The sequence below is a fragment of the Meleagris gallopavo genome, chromosome 7 (assembly GCF_000146605.3).
Source record: "Meleagris gallopavo isolate NT-WF06-2002-E0010 breed Aviagen turkey brand Nicholas breeding stock chromosome 7, Turkey_5.1, whole genome shotgun sequence".
Lineage (NCBI taxonomy): Eukaryota > Metazoa > Chordata > Aves > Galliformes > Phasianidae > Meleagris > Meleagris gallopavo.
In genome coordinates, this window is record NC_015017.2 from 9,395,265 (window position 1) to 9,420,570 (window position 25,306).

Here is a 25,306-nt window from a genome sequence, read left to right on the forward strand (position 1 = left end):
TAGCATTACATGTATTATTTCCCTCCCTATGTTCATGAGGAACACTTCAGCTCTGGAATCAGAGCAGTTTCATGCACCCACATGGAATGTGATATTTGAAGGCAAAGAAGCAATTCAAATGATTAATTAACCACAATGTCAGTCAAAAGAAAGACACTGAAAGAAATCTGCAAGTTTTCAGACATACCACAGAGCACAACAGCAGAAATAAAGTGCAGTTTTACTCCTCTGTATTCCTAATGTGGAAGACATACCAACAAAGCTGTGCTTTTGTCAATGCTTCCCATCCTGACCTCAGATAAATTGTTTGTAGATAAACACTACCAACAAAAGCACAATTTTGCTAGCACAGCTGCATTTACACAGAGGGCCTTCTCTGATGTGACTGGGTTTGTACAGTTCCCAAGCTATCTCACAGCCAGAGAAAGAAGTGAAAGATCATTTATTTCATGGTCTTCGCACTGGTCTTTATGGTCAAGCAGCTCGTGCTCATGGAGAAAGATACCAGAACTGTTGGTTGGTTTTTGGGTTTTTTTTGCTTTGGTTTTTTGTTGTTGCTGTTGTTGGTTGTTTGGTTGATTTTGATTTACTTTGGTTTTTTTTCCTGATAAAACATTTCTGAAATGGAAACAGCTAAATTCACTTCAGGAAAGCCCAGCTAGTTGTGGCATCTGGTCACTGTGGTCAGCAGTCCCCATCTTCCACCTCCTTCACAGCCCCTAATTGGGCTCTGTCATAAGAGCGTTATTAGCAGCCACTTAGTGGCAGACATTCTGAGACATGTCACTCCTCTTCCCCCTACTTTCCTTCCCCATGAATTCAAATCCCAGGGCTGTCCTGTCTGAAGCACCTCATCTGTGAGCCACAGGTGACAATAGGGACCTCAATGGAATGATCACTGCTTTGAGAGGCTACACACAGCCTGAGAGAAGTGTGTGTTGCAGTGCCAAGCTGGCCACTAGATCTTGCTCTGGGGAAAGGATCTTCCCTCTGAACGGGGAAGCAGTTAGCAGCACCTTCACTTACCTACAGATCTAGAAGCATCACCTCCAAAGGCAGTCCTGGCCATATAGGGAGAATTCAGCCACAACATGACCTCAGGTGTTCACAACAACCAGGTGGAGTTCTTCGACAACACCACACATTTCAGGTTTCTGAGGCCTGCAATATTTGGGCTAGGCAAAGTTTGGGCAGCACTGAGCAGTCCGTGGTACAGGAAATCACACTGATTCACTAGTGATGTAACCACCTCTTCAGGGTTTAATTTTGGTAAAAATCTATGTTCATGTGGAAAACAAATGAGTTCATAGCTAACCTTTAACATAATGCATTCCACATGTTGTTCTCCTGTTACCAACTTCAATGTAAAACAAGGTTTTCTTTGTGAAACTGTCAAGCAAATGCAACTGCCATAACAGAGAGGCCTTAAAATAGTCAAAATGACTGTTCTCCTTTTACTTTTTTTGTTTGCAAATCTAAAAATAAAATTCCATTTTGAATCACTGTGAAACATACATCTGCCCTGTAAAAGTCACATACATCACTGAAATGCACGTGTTTAGAAAGCACAGGAGATCTCAAAAAGAGACCACAAAACAAATGCGTATTATTTTTAATAAGTACTTTGTAACTGCTCTTAAGGTTTTTTTTTTTGGTCTGTTTCTATTTCTGACATTTTTAAATCAGATACCAGAAAACAATTATTTGGCAACTGTTCACCAAAACTCACTGAAACATTCAAACTAATGCCTTAGAATCAAGCTTTTTCCCAGATTACATTTTGCAACATGCTCCATGTTGCATTTATACCCTCTGCATGAAGCAGAGTAAAATTATTACCAGCACAGTTGTTAATACAGATTCACAGGGTCACCCAGAATATCTTCTATTTTCTCTTTCCTTTTTGTTCTTCCTTCTGTTTCCATTTCCTTTCTGCTCATACAGTAGAAGCAACTACCCCTCTTTGCAAGGGACCTATCTTAAAGCAAGTATTAAACCTATTACTGCTTATAAAATAAACCATTAAACTTTTTGCTCTAATTAGCAGGAGGCACCTAGTTCTAATTAACAGAAGCCATCCCAATTCCCATGCCCTACAATTTAAGAATGACATGTAATTTAAAAACTCACCTCAAATTTGCAATTTTTTAATAAGCAATGTGCTTATTTCCTTATTTCATCTTCTCATTATCAAACTGAAATTATTGTTAGATTTATTGTTAGAAACTATATTTATTAACGGGTTAATAAACCTCCAAATTGCTACAAAGCAAGGACTAGTTATTGATCACCATAATCAACAATAATTTTACAAATCCCACTGTACTTTACTCAAGGTGTAGCAAAATTTTCAATTTCCGCAATTATATTCTATAAAACACAATCTGAATTCTCTTTAAAATTATCCACTAATGTGTTCTGTTGTTGGTTTTGGTTTTTTTTCCCCCATTTATATTCTAAGCTATGTATTACTGTAGAAATGCTTACATTTTAGCAAGTGTCCAGAGGAGGTCCACTAAGATGATCAGAGGGCTGGAGCACCTCTCCTTTGAGGAAAGGTTGAGGGAACTGGGCTTGTTTAGCTTGGAGAAGAGAAGGCTCTGGAGAGATCTCATTGTGGCCTTCCAGTACTTGAAGGGAGCATATAAATAAACAGCAGGGGGAAGAACTGTTTAGGTGGATTGACAGTGATAGGACAAGGGAGAATGGTATTTAATCTCCCAAGACGGGAGATTTAGGTTAGATATTAGGAGGAAGTTTTTCACTCAGAGGGTGGTGACGCACTGGAACAGGTTGCCCAAGGAGGTTGTGGATGCCCCATCCCTGGAGGCATTCAAGGCCAGGATGGATGTGGCTCTGGGCAGCCTGGTCTAGTGGTAGGCAACCCTCTCCACAACAGGGGGTTGAAACCAGATGACCTTTGAGGTCATTTTCAACCCAACTCATTGTATGATTCCATGATTCTATGAACTGTGAGCAATCACTCATGCAGCACTAAAGCTGAGCTCAGCTACTGCAGGTTGGGACTTTCCATGTGCAACTTGATTGATTGGGCTCTGCAGACACTGCTGAAATACAAACACCAACCAATCCTAAACAGCTACATCTGAAAAGTAACTTCAGTGGTTTTTTGCCCCTCAAAATAAAGGAACTCATCAACATAAGGGCCATGCTATCAGCAGGAGCTTGCATTTCTAATTATGAACTTGTAACTCTCAATAGAAGAGCCTCTGACCCAAGTAATTCCTTACATACATATAATAGTTCCAAATAAATGCTGGAGAAAAAATATTTAATTATACACATGCAAACTGCAAGCAAACCAAAAGGCTAAGTTGGGTAAACTTATTTCTCTTCTAGAACAACTCAGAAGAAAGTAGAGGAGATGAAGAGGTAGAATTACTTCTTAAATACCCCTGAAGGCACAAGGCATCCTAATGAGCTGAACTGCTCACAAGCAGCTCTCAGCTGTGTAATGGGAAGGAGGTGCTCCCTCTCCAGATGGCTTGCTCTGCTGATGGCCACCAAAGAGAAAGAAGACAATCACAAAATAGATTGAACTGTTCATGGACACATGCCTTGTACTAGCTGTGCTGAGCAGCTTTTTGTGCAGGTGAAAGTTTCAACTAGAATCAACAAAAGATTTTATATTAAGAAATACGTTTGTTTTTTTTTTAAAAAAAACCTCTTCATTAGCAAGGGTGTAACGTTCAAAGCACAAAACATTCTGAGCTACAGAGCCAGCATCACCAAAGAGCTGACCCAGCTTTTGCACATGATGATCCATCAGCAGATTTTATGGCCAGCTAGCTGGTCGTTTCATTTTGCTATTGACAATAAATCCTTCCTTTAGGTTTCCCAAAGCTCCATTTTTTTTTTCTTGGAATGAATCAGCAAGGGGGACAGTCAGTGCCAGACACTCTTCAAGGATCTTGGAGAAACTAATTTAGCCTCTCCATCACTCCTGCAGTTTCAGCCTTTGTTTCACTTGGTGTTTATTTAGCCTTGATGCTACTTCTTTTATTATTATTTATTGCTAGGGGGAAGGACTAAAACAAGAAGCCCTGGATGCGGTACTCCCACAGAAACGCAAAGGAAAAAGAGCTGTCCCATCTATACTGCGCACAGCTATGGATCCAAGAAATCAGTTTGGCTTTTGCCTCTTCAAACAGTTGATGATTTGAAACCTGGAACTATTATAACAGTACAAATACAATTGGATTAGATGCCATTAACATGGCACCCTTCAGCAATGCATGGAGACATCACCAGTGAAAGGAAAGAAGAAAGTCTGCCACCCGTATCCACACCTTCATCAGCTTCACTTTTGACTGCACTGGATTATTGCTCGCAGTTTCAGATGTCCAATCAGTATTCTTCTTCACCTATTCCAGTCTCTGGACACTCATGGCATCAGTCAGCATTTCAATCACCACATTTGAGTCCTTCCTCATATCTAATACAGAAACATTTCTTAAATGACCTTCTTAAATGACTTTTTCCTTGTCAGTTTCAAGTATTCTTGCTGCCTTTTAGAAATCCTCCTTGTTTCCAAATTGTCTGCAATACACACCACCAAACAATCTTGTGGGATTTAATATTCACTTATCAGCTGTTATTATTTTTTTTTTAGGCTTACCTCCAATATTATGAGCTGCTTAAGCATCAGTGCAAACTATCCCGTTGTTATCTTTGACTGTAATCGTTTCTAAGGGAATTTATTAGAAAGCCAGAATACAGAAAAATATTTATGAATACTCGTGTCATTTTTCAACCTTCCAGCCATTTAAGCTAAAGGAAAACGCCCTAATAAAACAGAGAAACAGCCCAAGAATATGAGTTCAAATTCAAGACAGAAACAGGCACTAATGCTTCTCCCTCTTGCCTTTATTAGAGTGAAGTCATTAGCTATGATACAGGGTACACCTCTGTGCAAGCAATTTCTTTCTTCTCCTTTTTACAAACCACCAAACATCTAGCTTAAGTAAACAGTAATAGCACTACTATTTTATTTACATGTGTGTATGTTTGCTAAGGCATCCAAATGGCTGACAAACAATGCTGTAGAAAACCCACAGAGGAATAATAATGGGTCAGCATAAAGACAGCATATCTATGCAAACAGTGCAAAGGAAGGCCGTTCAAATACTCTTTTTCACTGTTTTTTCCACAATTACCAGTTATTTTCCTGCCCTGCACTTTCCATCTCCTCCTCACTGCCTCTCCATGGCAAGACTTACTGGGAGTTTCTCTGTCTCTTTCAGATGTTGTGTTGAGGGACATGGTTTAGTGAGAACTATTGGTGATAGGCGGATGGTTGGACTGGAGAGTCTTGTAGGTCTTTTCCAACCTTGGTGATTTTATGATTCCGTGATCTCATAGGTTTTCCATTACTGAAAAACTCTTTCAGGCTTTTCATCTCAAGTAAGTTTATTCTAAAAAATCTTTAGTTCTGAATTGGCATAAAAGTAGACCTGAACATTGGAATTTTTCAGAAATTATTGAGGCCATGGCTATTATTTGCCTTCAAATGTGCTAAGATGCTTTACTGTATTCCATATAAGTGGTATTCTATATTCCTAGCTCTGACAGGATTCCTCTAGGAGCCTGCTTCCCATTTTTAATATGAAGATTCAGGTTAGATTTGATATAGCTATTAATAACTAGCAGAATTCTTATATTTGGTAATACAAATTCATTATGAAGCCCAGCAAAGTTATAAGTCAAATGTCATTTTTAAGCATTTGCTACTAATGTACACCTGAAGTACAGTATTTTAAACCTTCTCAGTGACATTCAGGTATACATTATTTCATTACTGATAGATGACAACAAACAGCACTACTCAAACATCCAAGAAGCAAGCAAGCAATATACCAATATATAAAGAAAACGAAACAAAGAGAGGAAAAAAAAAAAAGAGAGAGAAAGAAGCAGCCTATGGCTCTATAAGTAGATTAAAATGTTTTCTCAAAAAGAAAGTAATGATAATAACGTTCAGAGCAGTTGCATTAAACTCATTAAACCTAACCTGCTGACAGAATTTGCAAACTGAGTCCCTGGGACACAATTTTCAACTGTTTTTTTTTCTCTTCAGCTGTGTTTTTTTCTTACTTTTGTGTATACCATGTGCAATTGATTACATGCAAATACAGACTAGTCCCACTCAATTTGCCCCACTGTTGGATTTGGTGTTAGCAGGCTGACACAGAAGAATTTAATAGCACAATTAAGGAAACACTGTAGACACCAGAAGACAGCTTTATTGGATGAGCGTATGACTGAAGTCTGACCTAGTTCACTTCATAGAAGCACATGTTTTTTTCATTCCTTTCCACCAAAGAATATAGCATGCTTACACATTGTATTAATATTCAAGCAGACACAGGATAACCCAGGAATAGTTCAGGGAGCAGCACATTCTAAATTTGCAGGCACACTTTCAAAGACACTATTTTTGCAAAGTACACAGGCAAGGGAAATCTAATTTGTTCTCTTCTGCCTCAGTGCCTACAGATCTGCCACATCCCTGGCCTGATTCAGGTCCCTTGGCCTGGAGCCTGCAGCTTGTTTACTTGGCAGAAATTCACACGTTTTTGTCGGTTCTTTGCTGAGGACATGTTTTGCCACAACATGCTTGACAGTTTTTCATAAAGGACAGGAGGTAGCTGCAGCCACCTCATTTTGCTCATTTTTACTACCACACTCTGGATATAATCCCTTATGCCTTGACCTAGAGCTGCAAGCAGGTAATGATGCAGACCTGCAAGTCAACCTTGTTTCAAACAATATTTCTGTCTTCGTGTGTTCCTGAAAATTTACCATCAATAATTTCTTCATATTCTTCAGGACAAACAGTTCTATTAATTCAACACAAATGTTCCTATAAAGCAGGAATATTCTGCCCTTTTGGCAGCTCATATGAGGGACGCACCAGCTGCTCCATCTCCATGTGGCTGCAGAGTCCCAACCTTGACGCCTTCACAGGAACTCAGAATAATTATATAAAAAACTAACTACTAAACAAAACAGACTGTTTTTATATTGGGAAAGCACAGAAGGTCACAAATCTTTGTAGTATCTTGGAGAAAAACTATAATACATATGTCATATGACACATTTTCACAAATAAATCAAATATGGAAGTAAAAAGCCATCACTATCCTAATCCTTCTCTCCTCAGAATAACTAATATGTATCCTCTTCCTTCAGAAAAGGATTTCCTGCATTAAATGTACAGCCAGGTCTGCTGTGGAACCTGCAGCTCCTCACAGGTCACATTAAAAAGCCTACAAGCCACGGCTTCACTTGCCCTCTAATAATAGAACTGCAGTTCATCTATTACTTAATGCTGTGAGTTCCAGACAAACACTGACGACAACTGAGAAATCAGAGGAAGAAACCAGCCTCATCCTCAGCTCATTCCCTATGCAGGGGCAGCAACTTCTCCAGAGCACTGCCCTTGGGTTTTAATTTCATACCTGCAATTATCCTGTTTTGAGATGCCCTACATACCATTTTGAACTGATTAACACATTCTGACACCGCCTCATTCTTTCTTTCCTGCTTGAAAAAATAAACACTGCTACACATGTAATTTCCACTTTCCATTCCTCTCACATACCCCTGGCTGTTGGCCACTTCTTTATGCAAATACGTGACTGCAGCAAAGGTTGTGCCTTTTCTCCTCCCATTGTTCTAAATCCCCTGTAACAAAAAACACCGGCTATTCAGCAAATCCCTCTTACTGTTCCACTACTCCACAAGAAAGATAAAGCTCTCACTGCACTGAAAATAAAATCTTTAGTAAAACCTCAGGAGAAGATCAGCTCCCATGCAGTACCCTGCGCTCTCCTCCTTCTGTTGTGATCTGGATGAATTCAGATTTTTCTGAAGACTCTAAAAACCTGACTGTCATCTGTCTGGGGACGTTACATTGCTTGCAAGTAACACAGTAAAGCAGGGCAAGCTGGCTAATCAGCACTGGATCCAAATTCACAGTTGAGATCTGATCCAGATGTCAAACTTCTTAGAAGTTCAAGGTCATCTGGTTTTACTTTTTGTTTGGCTCCTTAGAGACAAAATCCCGAAACAAGAGATCTGTTGCTGTCTTCCTCATTTTTGCCTCTAAATTAATACATAATTCTTGGGAAGCCAAGGAAATCCCAAAGGCTCATCTACCTATTGCATTAGACTCATATATGTTACTAAAACGGTGTCCTCTTATTTTTAAACTAAGCATTTAGGATTTCCACCAGCTGCCAATGCAGTGAATCAGCAGAGCCTCGCAGAGAAACTCCCTCCCGGAACTCCGGCACCCCTGAATGGATACTAAGCTGCAGGCTTCTTATTACAGAGCAAGCTCTGCTGCCTTTGGCTGAACACTAAGAACATCATCAGAAAGGGCTCCAAAATTAGTATACAAATGTTTGGTGAGCAATGAAGTAACAAAAGAAGGATATTGCCCTCAGCATTCAAGATGCTATTTTAAGAAAGCTCAATAGTACTCAACTCAGCACCTTATGTTACACTTCTTATGTTATGCTCAAGTCCAGTTACATCCTTGATTTTGCATTAGAGATTTTGACCATAACTACATTTCTAACAGGAAAGCTGAAAAGCTCCTTCACAATACTTTTTTTTCCCCAAATCCTTTTGGAACATGAAACATATAGAATTTATTTTCAGAGAATATCTATAAATCAATATCCACAGAACTATCAAGGGCGTATATGATTTTGAACACAGCATCCTCTATTCAGCAAGCAGTTTATTTCAGGAGGTCGACTCATTTCCTTAAAGCTTTTTCAGCTATCTGTTGTGACTGAAAAAAATTCTGAAAATTTAATAGTGCACCAGGAAATGAGCCAACACATCCTGGAAGAAATGCACCCAGTACACACACAATAATAAAAGTCAGTCTTAGATTTGTAAAGAAATGAGAAGGAGGAAGTTCCAAGAGAATGTTAAATATATTCTGCAAAACAGAATGTTTGTTTCCCATCATGGTAAGTTTCTATATGTACACTTTAAAAGCTGCACACTATGGCTAATCAGGAAGTTGTTTGTTGTTGGGTTTTTGTGTGTGAGTGTTCTGTTTTGTTTTTAATTTCCCTAGAGAAAAACATAAGATGAAAGAAAGCTCAAATATTTTTAGTCAATTTCCTCAATATTTAAAATATCAACAACAATTAATCAATCAAACAAACAAATTAAAAGCTGCCATTATGCCACGAGACCTCAATTTCAGATCCCTCAGAATTATAGAGTCCATGGTCAAAGCACACATCCCAATACAAAGCCTTTTAGTGAAATGCATAGAGAACCACAGAACTACCTCCTGACTCTAGAGCTCTGGGGATGCTGGCTACCTGGTGGTCTTCAGCCAGAGACAAAGAAGCAAGAGGTTCCCACCTTGAAGTGTCTCCAGCAACGTAATCAAGTGAGCTCTTGGAAATGACCAACTCACTGAAGAAAAAATGACCCAGAGAAGTTAATACAATCTTCCAAGAACTACTCATATGCCCAGAGTTGCATATCTTGGAATATTTGAAATAATGACAGGAACAAATGAAAAATCCATCTGTCAAACAATAAAGCTTTCATGAAATAACTCTTATATGTACTTGTGAAGAATGAAGCCTGTGATTCAAGTATTTTCAGTATTCTACATCCTTACATGGAAAAATAGCTATTTTTCATTCAGATTTTTCTATACCATTGTTTGTTGGACATGAGTTCAGCAGCATGACAATCCAGCATAGGTGTCTTTAGCTGGACACGCATCAAGTGACAGAGCATGCTCATGTTCAGCAGGAAAATATGCTAAGCGTCTTTTTTTCTTGAGGAAGGCTCATCCTCCATGCACAAGCAACTCTTGGAAATGCAGTGTGGTCACGGCGTGGTACTGAGTCTCCCCACATATGCCATCAGCAGCGACCAGCTGTGTGAGGCACTCCTATTGTCCCGAGCCCACTTCTGTGGAATTGACCAAGTGGGGCTCTGACAATGGAAGCAAAATGCACCCCGAGTCTGCAGCACAAAGGTGCTCTTCAGACAGATTCAGTCATAAAAGCTATCTTGATTCTCTCCATTACTTTTGACATTCTTTACAACTTATACCCATGTCTATTCAAGTCTTTCCAGCTGACTGCCTTGGTCTTCATTTTTCTATTTAATGATTTGTCGGTACCTGAATGTCCCCTCATCCTCGTGTGTAGTTTTCTCTTCTTTCTTCTGGTGAGCCAAATGGTTTCCAAACCTCAGCATGCCCCTCTGCCATCCACTAACTCTTTCACCACAAGTTCTTACAATTCTGATCCCAATATCTAGCAATATTTCCTTGTTTCAAAGCTGTTACCTCACACAGTAAAACTAAGGCACAAGCAGACTTCCCATGACATCATTTCCTGTCAGAGCTGGCAATCATCATGAGCGGACCTGCAAACTGCCCATGGGGCTGCAGCCTCATGCTGCCTCCTGCCCTGCTGTGTGGACAAGGCAGCCACTGAACTGCACAGAAAGTCAGGCTGGTACGTTCCCAAAGAAAAGACAGCCAAGTTAGATGCCACACACTTACTCCCAGATTGGTGAGGTATCCTGGTCTGCATCAAGAGATGAGTGGCCAGCAGGATGATGAAAGTGATTGACCCCCTCTGCTCTTTTGAGCGCCCATCTGGAGTACTGCATCCAAGCCTGGGGCCCCCAGTACAGGAAGGATGCCAGCTGTTGGACTGAGTCCAGAGAAGGGTCACAGAGATGATTAGAGGGCTGGAGCACCTCTCCTATGAAGAAAGGCTGATGGAGTTGGGCTTGTTTACTTGGAAAAGAGAAGGGTCCACAGAGATCTCACTGCAGCCTTCCAATACTTGAAGGGAACTTACAAGCAGGAGGAGGACCAACTTCTTACACAGTCTGATAGCGACAGGATAAGAGAGAATGGCTTTAAACTAAAAGAAGGGAGATTTAGGTTAGATGCTAGAAAGAGGGTGGTGAGGTGCTGGAGGAGGTTGCCCAGAGAGGCTACGGATGGTCCATCTCTGGAGGCATTCAAGGACAGGTTGGATGGGCTCCAGGTAGCCTGATCTAGTGGTTGGCAACCCTGACCATGGCAAGGGAGTTGGAATTAGATGATCCTTAATGTTCCCTTCAGTCTAAGCTATCCTATGATTCTAAGTGTTTTTTAAGGGCAAGGTAGATTAAACTTGATCATCCTCATGAATTATGGATTCACTCTCACCTTACCAAAAGACATATAACATAAAAATGCAAGAAGGAGAAACACGAAGGCAGGAGTGACAGAGTGAGAAGGCGTACATGAACTCTATAAGCTGACAGGAACAGAAACAAAAAGTGCATGGAGATGGAAGAAAAAAAAATATATATCTAGTCTTTTGTTTGTTTGTTTACAGAGTCCACAATGTCATAAACTTAACATGTGACAGAAATTGGCAGATTTTCTCTTCCAAGAAGAGAAACTTTGTGGAAGGAGCAGGAATTTGGAGAAAGATCTCAAAGTAAATCAAAATAACAATGTATTCTTAAAAAAATAAATAGGATTCTCTCCCACATGCCTCCAGAAACTCTCTATGCATTCAGAAGATATGACAGAGAAGACCCAAGCCTTCTTTAGTGAACTAAGAACAGTCAAAAATCCAGCATTTGTATTCAGGTTATGTAGCTTATTACCAGGAAGTTAATTTTCAGAATGAAATTTCTCAGTCTTTGGGTAAAACATGGAGTAATGGTAAATAATTCAGATCCCTGAAGAATCACAGAATCATGGAATCACAAGGTTGGAAACGACCTGTAAGATCATCCAGTCCAACCGTCTTCTCATTACCATTGCTACCACAAGCTACTAAACCATATCTCGCAGCTCCTTGTCCAGGTATCTCTTGAACATTTCCAGGGACGGCAACTCCACCACATCTCTGGGCAGCCATTCCAGTGCCTGACCACTCTCTGAGAGAAGTTCTTCCTCGTGTCTAACCTAAATCTCCTCTGACACAACTTGCGGCCATTTCCTCGGGTCCTGTTTGTTGCCTGGGAGAAGAGAGCAAACCCCTCCTCACCACAACCTCCCTTCAGGAAGTTGTAGAGTGCAATGAGGTCTCCCCTGAGCCTCCTCTTCTCCAGACTAAACAATCCCAGCTCCCTCAGCCTCTCCTCATAAGACTTGTGCTCCAGACCCCTCGCCAGTTCCGTTGCCCTTCTTTTGCCCTTTTCTGGATACACTCCAAGGCCTCAACATCTTTTTTGTAGTGAGGGGCCCAAAACTGAACACAGTACTCGAGGTGTGGCCTCACCAGTGCTGAATAGAGGGGGATGATCACCTCCCTGCTCTGGCTGGCCACACTATTTCTAATGCAGGCCAGGATGCCATTGGCCCTCTTGGCCACCTGGGCATACTGTTGGCTCATGTTCAGCCGATCATCAACCAACACCCCCAGGTCTCTTTCCTCTTCACAGTCATCTAGCCACTCATCCCCAAGCCTATAGAGCTGCATGGGCTTATTGTGGCCAAAGTGCAGGACCTAACACTTAGCCTCGTTGAACCTCATCCCATTCACCTCAGCTCAGCGATCCAGCTTATCTAGATCCTTCTGAAGGGCCTCCCTACGCTCAGGCAGATCAACATTGCTTCCCAACTTGGTGTCATCTGCAAACTTACTGAGGGTACACTCAATCCCCTCATCTAGGTCCGCAATAAAGATATTAAACAAGATAGGCCCCAGTACCGATCCCTGGGGGACACCACTTGAAACGGGCCACCAGCTGGACTTAACTCCATTAACCACTACCCACTGGGCACGGCCCGCTAGCCAGTTCCTTACCCAAAGAAGGGTATACTTGTCTGGGTCATGGGCAGCCAGTTTCCCCAGAAGAACACTGTGAGAATGAGGAAGCAGAGCCCTTAAAGAGTCCCTCCTCCACTATTATGAAATTAAATACTTCAACAGGATCTTCTCATCCTTAAAAAAATCACAAGGCTCAAGTTTTAGGCAACTGCAATTTTTAGATGAATTTTTAGATGAATATTCAACCACTCAAACAAAACTTTCATTTATTTGCAGTGTCTATAGTTTTCTGGTGAGTAAATACCTACAAGACGGTCATGACATTTGTTATTAGTCTTGAGGAAGAAATAACCTACCTCAAACTAAGTGGTGATTCATTCTCTGGCTAAACCAAAGACTGTTCTCAGTTGGAAATTAACATGTTATTTTATGCTGAGGTTTGGATTAACTGTGTCTAACTGCACAGCAGCCCTAAGTAAAAAGACATTACCCAACTGCATCATGAGTAATAGCATCATGATTATCTATTCTTCATAATCTCTCATGAAGCAGATGAAGAAGATTGAAAAAGGAGCTTGGAAGATTGCCCAGAATTTTTTCAATCTGAAAAGAGAATTCAGGAGAGAATTCAGAATTTCTAGGTTAAGTTACTCTAGAGTAATGCATGGACAGTATAAACAGCTTTCTCCCATATTAACAACCCAGAACACTGCTACCCTGTCTTCAGAAACATCATGGAATTTTCAGAGTAATAGGAATGACTTTTTCCCCCCACACGTTCCCTAGGTCTTTCTCTCCACACATACGCTTTTGTAGGTCTGTAACACAATGAATTATTTCTTTAGGTTTAAGATTTAACTCTTATACAAAAAGAATGATAATGTAGTGCTTTCTAGTCCCAAAACCTTAAGCTCATTTCACGAGAATGAGAGCAGATGAAGCGAAATCTACTCACTGCAAGTGCTAAATGGCTGCACTGATTAATCTGGATAAGAGCAAAGCTAAAAGAAAAAAGTCTTGTGCAACTCTTTAGAAGCTGCTTTATTTTATCACTGTGCCAAAAATCAAAGTCAACTATATTATAATTATCACTAGCTGAAAATAAAGGACACAAATGTCTCAGAAGTGAAAAGCTTCTTCTCTCAGTGTTAACAATCAATAGCAAAAAGGACCACAAAATTGTGTAGGCTGGTGACAGAGTTTTTTTAATTTGTGTAAATATCTTGAAAGCACGTAACATTCCATGATTCTTTTAGAATTCTTATCAGAGTATTTTTAAAGGCCAGTAATTCCTTGTGGACTCCACAAGCCAACAACAGAACCTAGAATTTGAACATAACTAGAAACAAAGGCTTACAAAGTTGTCTACTCCCAGAAGTACAAGGAAATTCAGAGCTTAAGTAAGCAATTAGAGAAAGCACAATTTGACCTGCACTCCTACTATGGCAGCCTACGAATAATGTTCCATCACACCCTCTATGCCAGTGTAGCTGCTGCATGCTGTGGCTGAGTGGGTCTAATGGAGAATTCTATTGTAAAAGAGACAACTACACTTCTCTAGCTACCTCTGCTGCTCTCCATCCAACTCAAGAAGCTAAACCAGCATAGAGCTGGTTGTTCTCTTTGGAGAGTAAACTCCTTGCACTTTTAGCTCCCAGCTGTACTGACTAGCAGAGCAGTACCAACCAACAAAGGGAGCAGACATAGTAGGCTGCAAGACAAGCAGCAAGGAGAAAGCAAGACAGAAGTGAAACTGCGCTCACAGTCACTATTGCTGATAATGTGCAATGTGCTCCTTGATTGTTTCATTACAGTAAAACGTGTTCCCGTATTATGTTTCTCTTATGTAAGTCTCTGTATTTACCCCTCATAACCTGTACTTTGCATTTCAATGCAGTTACTTCTGCTCAGCCAACTGGCAGAAAAGAGTAGCACCAAAGATCATTATCTCCACTAATCCAAAAGGTGATAATTTTTATTCAACAGCTTGAACAGTAATGTATTCAATTAAGTGTGCTGTAATTAGGATCGTTTTTTAAAATGTAAATCTTAGGTGCTAATGATTCAGAAAGTCTAGCTGAACAAACAACAAAAGTCTTAAATCCACTGGAAAAACTGGGTGAAACCCCAGTGATGTCAGGAGGGTTGTGCTTGCTTTTACTTGCAGAAAACAAATTACTTTTTCATTTTTAGAGCAAAAAGGAAAATTAATTTTTCATCCTATTGTTCAAGTATTTTACAAGTTAAAGATTGTAACAAAGAAGTGGTGTTGTGTGCTTTACATTAAGTACTACCCCATAAATAATTACTTCAAAAATCCGTTGTTGACTTCAGTAGATTATTTCATCTCTACCAGCATCTTGAGAACAACCGCCTTTACATAAAACTACTGAAATTCAGAGATGCACCTATGTTGATAAAACGGTCAGGTGAATCTTCCTTTTCCCTGCAGGCTATCATCTGCTGAACTATGTCATGCATGAAACTCTGTATACAAATGAAAGTACAGTGAACATACAATCTTTTCTTCCTTTTTTCAAAAGGCCATTGTTGCAAATTTATATGACAATACTTATGTCACAACAGTGACATAATATATGACAATGCTTATGTCACAATAGTGACATAATGTATTTATATATTAGTTTATATATTTGTGACATATTTATGTCACAATAGCAACAATGTTATGTGTCTAATATTGCATAATAATGTTCTCCTATGTGTATTTCATCTCATAAAGTCAAATCCATTTAGACTTAATTGTCTTCATATGCAAGAAAGCGTTTCCACATTTTACAGTAAAGATGAAACCTGGATTAAGGTCCTGATCTTGCAATGCACTGAATGACTTTAATTCTTAGTTCTTTTCAGGAGTGACACCTCGTAGGTCAAACCTTTCAAATAGAATCTGTCTGAAGTCATCCTGATGCCTAGCTCCACTCATGTATAATCATCAGAAAGCTCAAGTTCCCTAAGAAGGAAGAACTCATGGAGCACAAGAGTTCATATCATATCTCTTAATATCTACTGGCAGCTGAATAGAAAGGATCAGAGAATTACTGTCAGGGAAATTTTCAAACTGAATTCCTAATAATATTTTCTGTAAGAAAAATTGAAACTAGTGACCCATATCCATCGAATCTCCATCTGCATACGGTTCAAGAGAGCTTGATATTAATAGCAACAGATCAAGCTCAAACTCGATTCTCAGATATTTACTTAACGAACAAATATCCCTTGTCCAGTTCTCTTAAGATCTGATCTGATTATGTCATCTCCATTATAATACAAATTATTTTGAATATATTCTCTAAAATATCAAATTCTATAAAATTTCAAAATAAGCCCCTTTACATTCACTTAATCCTTTATAGTATGTATCTTGCTTCCTCCATGAAAGGTAACATAAATTGATGCATCTTTTCCTCTTCTCCCTACAGCAGTAAATGGGAAATCTTTATAGGAATTTTTATTTTATTTTTATAGGAACTGTATGCTCAAGTTACTGCATACTGAGATATAAAGGATTCATTTATTCCAAAACCAGGGCAAGAATGACCAAGGAATGAACCTAACACTTTTTTACAAACTTTCAAGGTCTGCTAAACACACTAGCTGAAATACCCCAGAAGATCAAACACTTGGACATGAACTCTTGAATGACTGCTGGACAATGAGGCCACTTGTGAGAAGAGAGTCTGACCAGACCTTGGAACAAAGCTCTGAGGTATGGGATCTGCTATTCTGAGAACTGGCTGCCCACCAGAGAGAGAGCCCTGGGGTCCTGAATGCTGCTGGGTAGAGAGACAAAAAAACACTGCCAGTTGCAGACATTTGTAAGCTTTGATTATCCCAAGGATTAAGAGCCAGCTAAGCAGTCACTGAAAATGCATTCTTACAACACCTTCACCCCCTATTAGCACATCTTTTGTGCCAGATGTGTCTTGGTGGGCTTGCTAGGGAGGGGAAGCTGACTACATTGATGCCAGAACTTTCATTAACGTTCTCCAGTCAGAATTTAAGATCCTGTATAACCAATACCAGCATCTATTAAATGAACGTATTAAACCTTATCCACCAATAAATTGTTGCGTTCCAGTATGGATGTTTTCACCTTTTTAACTGATACCAGTTTTAATTATATTGATCAGATCCTTAACTTATATTTTTAACACTCAGCTTGATAAATCCGTGCAGGTGAAGGAGCCAAAGACTTCATAAAAAATTTAGAGGAATTCTAACGCTGTGCATAAAGCAAAAATGATCCATAACCTATTACTTACATGAAACAAATCAATAGATGAATTAATAATTTTCCAAATTATTTTGAAAATAATACTGTATGGTATGTTCCTATGATGATAGAAAACAGCTCAGCAAGTGTCTTTAAAAAAATGCAAAATGAGAGCCCCTTCCAAACAAATGTAAAAAGACACACTAGCGTAAGGCAACACTATGATAAAATGGAAGATTACCAATTAGGAAATGTACATTGTTTAAGATTAATCAGTGTTTATATTTGCCATCTCTTCCCATCTGCTGGAACAGCCACTTGCCATCAAAAAGGCAGGGTGGGAAGCATACTGCTTTCTCTCCAAAGGATTGTAAACGCTGTCACACCAAAACCTTTTGCAGTGAAAAGATAGTGACAACAAAGCTGAAAGAGCTCTGCCTGAAGCTACATTTGTCTAGTTTTGAGGTCAGGGGTATCTCAAAAACTTGAAACAGAATTAACTGAAAAGTTTAGATGTTATGGCAAAATTTAATCATAACCTGAACTTCTTCCTGATATAAATACCATATTAAAATATTCTAGTTTGCTTTTTAATCAGGAAATTAATTCCTTTCTTCTTAAATATGCCAAGTGTCTTGTAATTCAGTGAGTGTATTTTCATAAGGAATCTGCTCTATGCAAATAAAATACATAGAGAAAGCACTTCTATTCATTTTCAGTTTTTGCAGTGAAGAGAAGGTACTGCCCATACTGTGATTTTTAAGCAAAATTTATTGGATTACAACTAAGGAGGATAAAGTACCAAATTTAGTGTGGGGAAAAAAGTAGCTTTGCATATGGTTCAGAATCTATGAAGAAAGAGCAGCGTAAGATTAAAATGTAACACCTAGAAGGAAAGCTGGCTTCTGAAGACCATTGGTTTGTTACTGATGTTTGTTTTAATCACTGTAAGTCTCATTGCAATTTACGATCCAATTCATGAATTAGGCTGCCTCCTCTTTCCACTACCCTACTCAAGAAGTGGCTTGCAAACTGTCACATCTTTCCATAATACTACTAAGTTAATATGAAACAGACTGGTACCAATCTCAGATGCAGGCCAATGTGAATTCAAGTTCCCTCCTTAGGGTTTCCTATGAGGTTAGCTTTACTGTATATTTCATTTAAGCATTCATCTGCAGCATTATTTTCATGGACACCTCAGCATACACAGGGGTGCCTTTTGCAGAGCTTTGGAGCCAGAGCTAGGTTTTTTTTTTTTACTATTATTTTTTAGAGAGAACAAAACCACCACAGTGTATAGATATTCAGCCGAGACAATGACAAAAAAAAAAGTCCCCACAGCTTGAGTCACAAGGAGCACAAAGCCAACTTCTTGGAAATCTAAGCCAAAGCTTCTACCAAGGACCAAGCTGGGTAAGCTCTGATTCTTTTGTACAGAAAGGCATATTTGCAGTTTACAAACTTAAGCAACAGCCAGAACTAGGAGTGATCACAAAATAATACTGCTATGCAGAATAACTAGCAATAAGAAAGTACTGCTCAGATTTTCGAGTAATCATATTGCTAAATACAGGAAGGGGAAAAAAAAAAAGAAAAAAGTTAATAATCAGGCTTTTCCAGAAGATAATGAAGTTATTATTTTCTATGTTTTCTACAATGGAAACCAGAGAAATCTGTTGAGATAAAGTACCTTACATTTTTATTATCTCTCTGTCTAATTTAAGCCACTATTTTATATGTATTAAAGGCAGTTTACATGAAAGCTTTTTTCTTTTTAATCTTGTCTGACGTAAAATGGAAAAGCTCCAACCTTACTACCCTAGGAGGCTTAGTATAAATGTAGATCCCATCTAAATTGTCCCATATAGCTTAGAATCAGGTTTTTCTATCTTTCATTCCTTCTTGTTTTTTTAAAAAGGCTATTGAATATCGATGCTGCAGGTACAACAAAAATTCAAGCAGCCTGTGTGAAGCAGCTGAGGGAAATAAAAATAACCTTTGATAACCAGCATTTTAAGTGTGCTAAATCTCTGTAAAAAAGGGGCATGCATCTCATAATCAAGACTGTCATCTATTGTTTCAAAAGGTGAAAGCTGCAGTCTAAATCCAATGGTGCTCCAGAAAAGAAAGGAAAAAAAAAAAAGAATTGACCTCTTTTTATTAAGATAGAACACTGGAAATTCACCTTTACTCTTCAGATCAGTCACAAGTACAGCACCTCCACTACAAAGTTTCCCTCTGAACTTCATCCTGTCCTGTCGCTTTCAGTTGATAATCTTTACTAGTAGGCCTGAAGTTGATAGGAAAAGCCCATTCCAGCCAAACTTAAAGCTGAATTCAAAATGATAAATCTGTATTTTATATTCAGCAACATCAGGTTTCATGCAACACAGCTCGGTTTAGCCAAAGAGCTAATACTCAGGAATACCACTTCTCCTTTTCACATAGTCTCAGTGGGATACCTTTCTGTGCTCATACAGATGTACAATATACATTCTCCACCGACCTTGCCTGCGGAGCTAAAAAGCTGCTCTTCCTGTGGCGTTGTTTCCTAGTCCCTTCAACGGTTTTGATGCTCTTCTTTACACAAACTCGAGCAACGCAGTATCACAGGAGAGGCCCAAAAATGAACACAGTACTTGAGGTGGACTCTCTCCAGTGCCAAACACAGAGGGAAAACAGTTACCCAGTCCAGCTGGCCATATAAGTTCTGATGCAGGCCAGGTTGCTACTGGCTTTCTTGCCCACCCGGGCACATAAATAAATAAATTTGTTCAACATAGGACTCTACTACTTCTTTCCTTTTTTTTTTTTTTTTTTGTCATTTCTCTCCCATTTTTTATCCACAAATGTGGAAAAAATCCATATGCCCTTAAAAAAAAATATTTTCTATTTTCATAAACATTTAAAAGATTCAATATTTCTCTGACTCTGTATTATACCAAGAAAAAGCTCCACCTACTATCCCCCACTGCAAGACAATTATCCACACCACAAAGCAGGAAAACCAATGATTGATTACTGACAGCCTTATGATCAACCATACCAACTGATGTACCTACAGGAGTGAATTTGAATAGTGATATATACAAAGTCTCGTAAAAAGAAAGGGGTACAGCAAGCAATGAAATTCCTAATATCCCACTGCAGTTTGAACCATGCAGTAAAGCCACACTTCAAAGCACAGAAATAACTTTCTTGTGATAGAAAATAACGAGAGCGAATTGAATATATTAGTGAATGAAGATGATGATTTCCCAGCGTGTCATTTTCAATTCTTTTTATAATGGTTGTACTCTGCAAAATTAATTTGAAGTGACAAATTTACCTGGATTGCTCCTGACCTCTGACAGATCTCTCTGTACAAAAGCCTCAGCTGAGAATAATTTTCATTTTCAGAATTTCCCCAACTATTCATTTACAGAATTGACAACTACTCTTTCCCCTGTCCAAACAGAGATCCAGCTTTCATTATAAAAGCTAATCGTACAACCAGCATAAAAAAAAAGTCACAAGATTGTGCTTTTAGTTATGAAATGTAGGGGTTTTGTGTTTTTGGTGATGGTGGGTTTTGGTCATTCTTTTTTTCTTGTTTTTTTAATAAGGTCAAAACATTTGCCTTTTTCTATTCCTAGCTCTCTGAAAAATGGTGCTTTACTAGAAGTGCTGGGACACTGCAGGTAGAGCATCAGACTGGCACAAACCCAGAGCTGTCCCGTGTTAGTGACTGCACAAAATCTGCACTGCTTTCAGTAGGCAGTGCCAGAGGACAGCAACTTTATAAGTAAAATGGTTTCCATTTGAAAGAAGAACCAGAATGGATAACTTTAAGCAATACTTCAAATCTTAATAATGTGTTTGAGAACCAGGCTTCTATTTTTCAATATATTAACCCATAAACATCCTCCTCCTAAGAAAATAAAAGTGTTCTCACTTTTCCAAAGTAGTAAATTTATACTGAGTATTACAAGAGACTGAAAATGCTGGATTACACCATACAGTATTTTGGGCCAATTTGGTTCTCCTTGTAATCAATGTAAAAGCACGCAAGCATCTCAGAACGAAAGCCTGTAGGAGCAATTCCTAAAATATGTCCACATTGCCTTACAAAAAATAGTCTGTATTTTATCTCTATATCTTGTTTAGATATTTAAAAATTATGCGAATTGAAGGCTTTTAGATCACACACTTAAAGATGTAAATGTTTATTTTTAAGTATGCTAGATACTTACGTTTATGTTTATTTATAAAAGGAAAAAAAGATAGACAAAGCATGTCTATCAGGCTGAATATACCCTTACTTCTCAGGTTGTGCAAAATGTGTTATTTCACCCTTCAAAATGATGTAGCCATCAGTCTTAAAGTTTCCGTTCAGATCTATTTTAAAATCAGTAACAAAACTCTCATTTATGCTGATGGATATCAAGTGGCAGGGAAGAAGAAAGGTAGGTGTTGAAGGAGCTACCAGATCTTTCATTATTTAACAAGAAATACAGGAAAACGAACACCTCATGCTCTGCTACTACACAGTAGTAATATGCAATTTTTAGGCCCAAGAAAGCCTAAATTTAGCTATTCTTTATAGGATTATAAGAAGCTTTAATAACTGAATTTTGTTTTGTGCTTTATGAGTTTGACAGCCTGAAGGTAGAAACATTTTTAATTATGAAAGTAGGATAAAATCACTTACAACCTAAAAAAAAAGTAAGAAAGAAAAGAAAAAGGGAAGTTTCATTTTTCTTCAGAGGAAACCTTCAATGTATTTAGAATCACAATTTTTAAGCTTCATTTAGCAGTCTGCATTTTACAGCACAGACCACACTTCAGGCTGCCAATGCTACTGGGAAGATTCATGCTCATTGATTAAAGAGTGCATCATTTAGATAGTTTAGCTATTAGTACACATACACATCTCATTCCAGGAAAAGTGCATACAGCTTCTCCAGTAGAGCTTTTATGACCAAGTAAGCATGGAACAGCACAAATCAATACTGTTCAGTTTGCAGATCTGCAGTAATTTGGAAGGGAAAAAAAAAGGAAAAAAAAAAACAGGCAAAAAGAATGAGATCTGGAAACAGCCTTCCCTCAGCAAGGAACATGAAATGATGCAGTAATAGGGTGCCATGGAAAAAAGTGGACAAAGTTCCAGTGGTCAGACCTGCTTCTACCAGCTTCTGCTATATCTGTTTTTGGTAGGTTAAATTGACAGTTTCTTCCAATTAAATCACAATTAAATCACAGAAGCAGTGCCAATTTGAAATGGATCACATAACCATTCCAGTTACTGAGCACTGCCTAAATTCAGAGAGGAATTTTAGTGTGCATGAACTGGACTACTTCAGAAAGACACCAAACTCCATGTGCCTGTGGTATCACCAACTAAACAGACTCCAGCCTCTTTGGACAGCTCCAAGCTACATACACAAAGCAGAAATATCTGGATCCAGGGCTGTGACTAAACACAGTACAAGGCAAAATCCCAACTTAAATATTCTCCTGATGTCTGTGTCACAGCACAAACCTGCTTTGACCTACTGATCCACACTGCTAACTAATGCACACACTGCCCATCATCACAGAGCTCTTCAGCTCCCCCCCTATGAAATATATGATCCTCTTGAACAGTGCAAGAAAGAAAGAAAAAACAAAAAACAAAAAACAAAGCAAAACAAAAAAAAAAAAACAACCAACCAAACAAACAAAAACTGTTCAGAGGATTTTCTACTATAAGAATTTTTCATAAACAGAAATTCTCACCCATTCAGAACTGATACAGTTTCAGTTCTAAAAAGAAATGGCGGAAAAAAACTATTCAAACACATTGAGACTTTACTTGTCCATAAAACTGCATCACCATTGCACAGTTAGCATGTCAAATTACAAGATGAATACAGTGCTCGGATTTTTTCAGTTAGTAAGCTAGTCTGCAGCAAAAGTAAACATGGGAAACTGTTTGCACATTTGTTGCTTGAGAACACATTTCACCCTAGTCACTAGTAAGTCACTATGGAACCAGATCTACAGAAATTAGAATCATATTTTCCCATAGCGCACTGCATTAAGAAAAGCAAAGAATGACCTGAAGTGATCCACTGCAATCTTATCTCTAAAAATGATGTAACAACAACAACAAAGCAAGAAACACAGAAGTACTTCAACAAGGTTCTGACTTACCTATGTGATAAAGTCCTATCCAGTCAGTTGGATCAACTTCTTCCTTAATATCCCAGAAGATTATGAGGTTCTGAGATTGCCCCAAGGTGTATTCATACATACTGGCTGTCAAACTAGACCTGCTATCTGAGGTCACTAAGTCAGTGTCACTGTTGGCACGCTGCAAATTCATGTTCTCAGCCATGGTGCCCTGAGATGCCAAACTCTGCAGATTCTCTGGGCTTAGAGTATACCGGAGCTGCGGGTTGCGACGTCGCACAAATAGCAGATGCTCTCGTGCTGAACTGGCCATCTCTTCTTCACTTTTTTCAATTTATGTGAAGAAGTTGTTGTTCAGAGATCTACCATGAAGAAGAAAAAAGACAAAGTGAGACAACAGGTTACTCAAACATTAAACATTTAAATATTTTAATCAGGACTGTTCCTAGAGATACTTAAAATGGACTGCCAGAACACAAAAAAAAGCAAAGCATTTGAGACCATCTATCAAGCACGTGTAGACACAGAAACAAAATGAAGTCTGGCAGTGGCCTGAGGAGTGAAGAAATAATAAAATCGTCTTCTACTTAAGAAATCACAGCAGTTTATCATGTACTTTCACTATTGTTAGTTTCCAACAATACTTGCTACGCAATGAATGTTTAGAATCAGAGCAATGTTAAAAATACTAATACAGCTGGACATATCACTTCAGAAGAAACAATATATAAAAGGCCTGTACTACTATAAACCATTTTGTGAGAATTTTATTAAGATAGAAGGTCTTTGCTGGAATGTCATGCTAATGTCATCACCCCATACTCAACAAACACAACCTGCATCTGATTATCTGTACTGAACGACTAATCATATTATTGCTTGAAAACATGCCCTCACATTACTCCAACTTGAAACAAGTCACCAGAAGGAAGACAGAAACAGGAAAATATTAAAGCACAGGGAACAGCTTGCAACAAGATGGAATTAGAAATGAGGAACCTCTTGGCATAAAGGAGATATGAAAACTCTATGTAATATGTGTCTTTGACCAAAGCCATTTACCTTTTTCAAAGAGTTTACATGGACTTATAATTTCTTCATCTTACTGAGGAAATAAAACCGTAAGTGTCTTCAACTGGCAGAACAATCTGCTTTGAGAAGAAAACAAACAGTCTGCTGATCTGTTTTTCAACTGAACCTGTGAAAATTATCTTGATTACTATATTCACCTGGAATACAAACAATGCATCTTCTATCTCATCCTCATACACTCTCCATTCTGAAAATACTTTTTTCAACATTTCTGACCAGATTGCAACTTAACTAGTGACAACATTAATTATCCCATTGCAGTGTCTCCCATCAAGGATATATAACTTAAGCTTTTATTTCTAAATATAGAAATAACCATATCTAAGAAAATTGTGTACATGTACACATGTACACACACACACACACACACACACAAAGATACCCAAGTACTATTCTTAGGCTATCTTTTTTCTATCAGGTTAATTTAGTGTGTTGAAACCTTTGCCCATAGCAAGGGGTAGAACTAGATGATCTTTAAGGCCCCTTCCAATCCAAGCTGTTCTATAATTTTATTCTATGATACCATTTGTCACAGCCTTCAGCTGTCATACGCAGATGCATTTGTTGTCTTAAAATAACCTGAGCATAGTCAGACAATGCTGAATGCCAGCTACTATAGCATTCCCTGTTTCAAGCAAGTAAGCTTCTAAATTAAAATAAGGTAGAGTCCACTGGAAACAAATGGATTGGTTGGCCACATACTTATTGTTCTAATTGTAATTGGATCTACAGTCAAATACTGCTATCAATTACATGTCTGATAACTGGTTTATTAAATAGAAACCATTGCCTCTAAAGTCCAAACACATTTAGTAATTACAAATAAAATCACCTACAGCACTCTGAGATCCCAAGACTACGATCAATATAATCTTAAAATAAATAAACAAATCATTTTTATGAGGTTCATTTTAATTTTTCCTGTTTTTTTTCCATCACCACATGGCTCTCTTAAACCTCTGTCTTTCCTTAACTCGTCTTGAATTTTCTTTTTGTCACAATTTCAGTGTACAAACTTTGA

The 25,306-nt window shown here is 38.5% G+C and overlaps 1 protein-coding gene across 1 annotated transcript in view; it reads right to left on the reverse strand.

The window, feature by feature from the left end:
• HECW2 (HECT, C2 and WW domain containing E3 ubiquitin protein ligase 2) overlaps positions 1–23,555 on the reverse strand; it is a 106,801-nt gene extending 83,246 nt beyond the window's left edge. The window contains 1 exon segment of the mRNA XM_031554144.1: positions 23,215–23,555. Coding sequence (XP_031410004.1) covers positions 23,215–23,506 — 292 coding nt within the window. The 5' untranslated portion in view covers positions 23,507–23,555.
• Between the last annotated feature and the right edge of the window lie 1,751 nt (positions 23,556–25,306).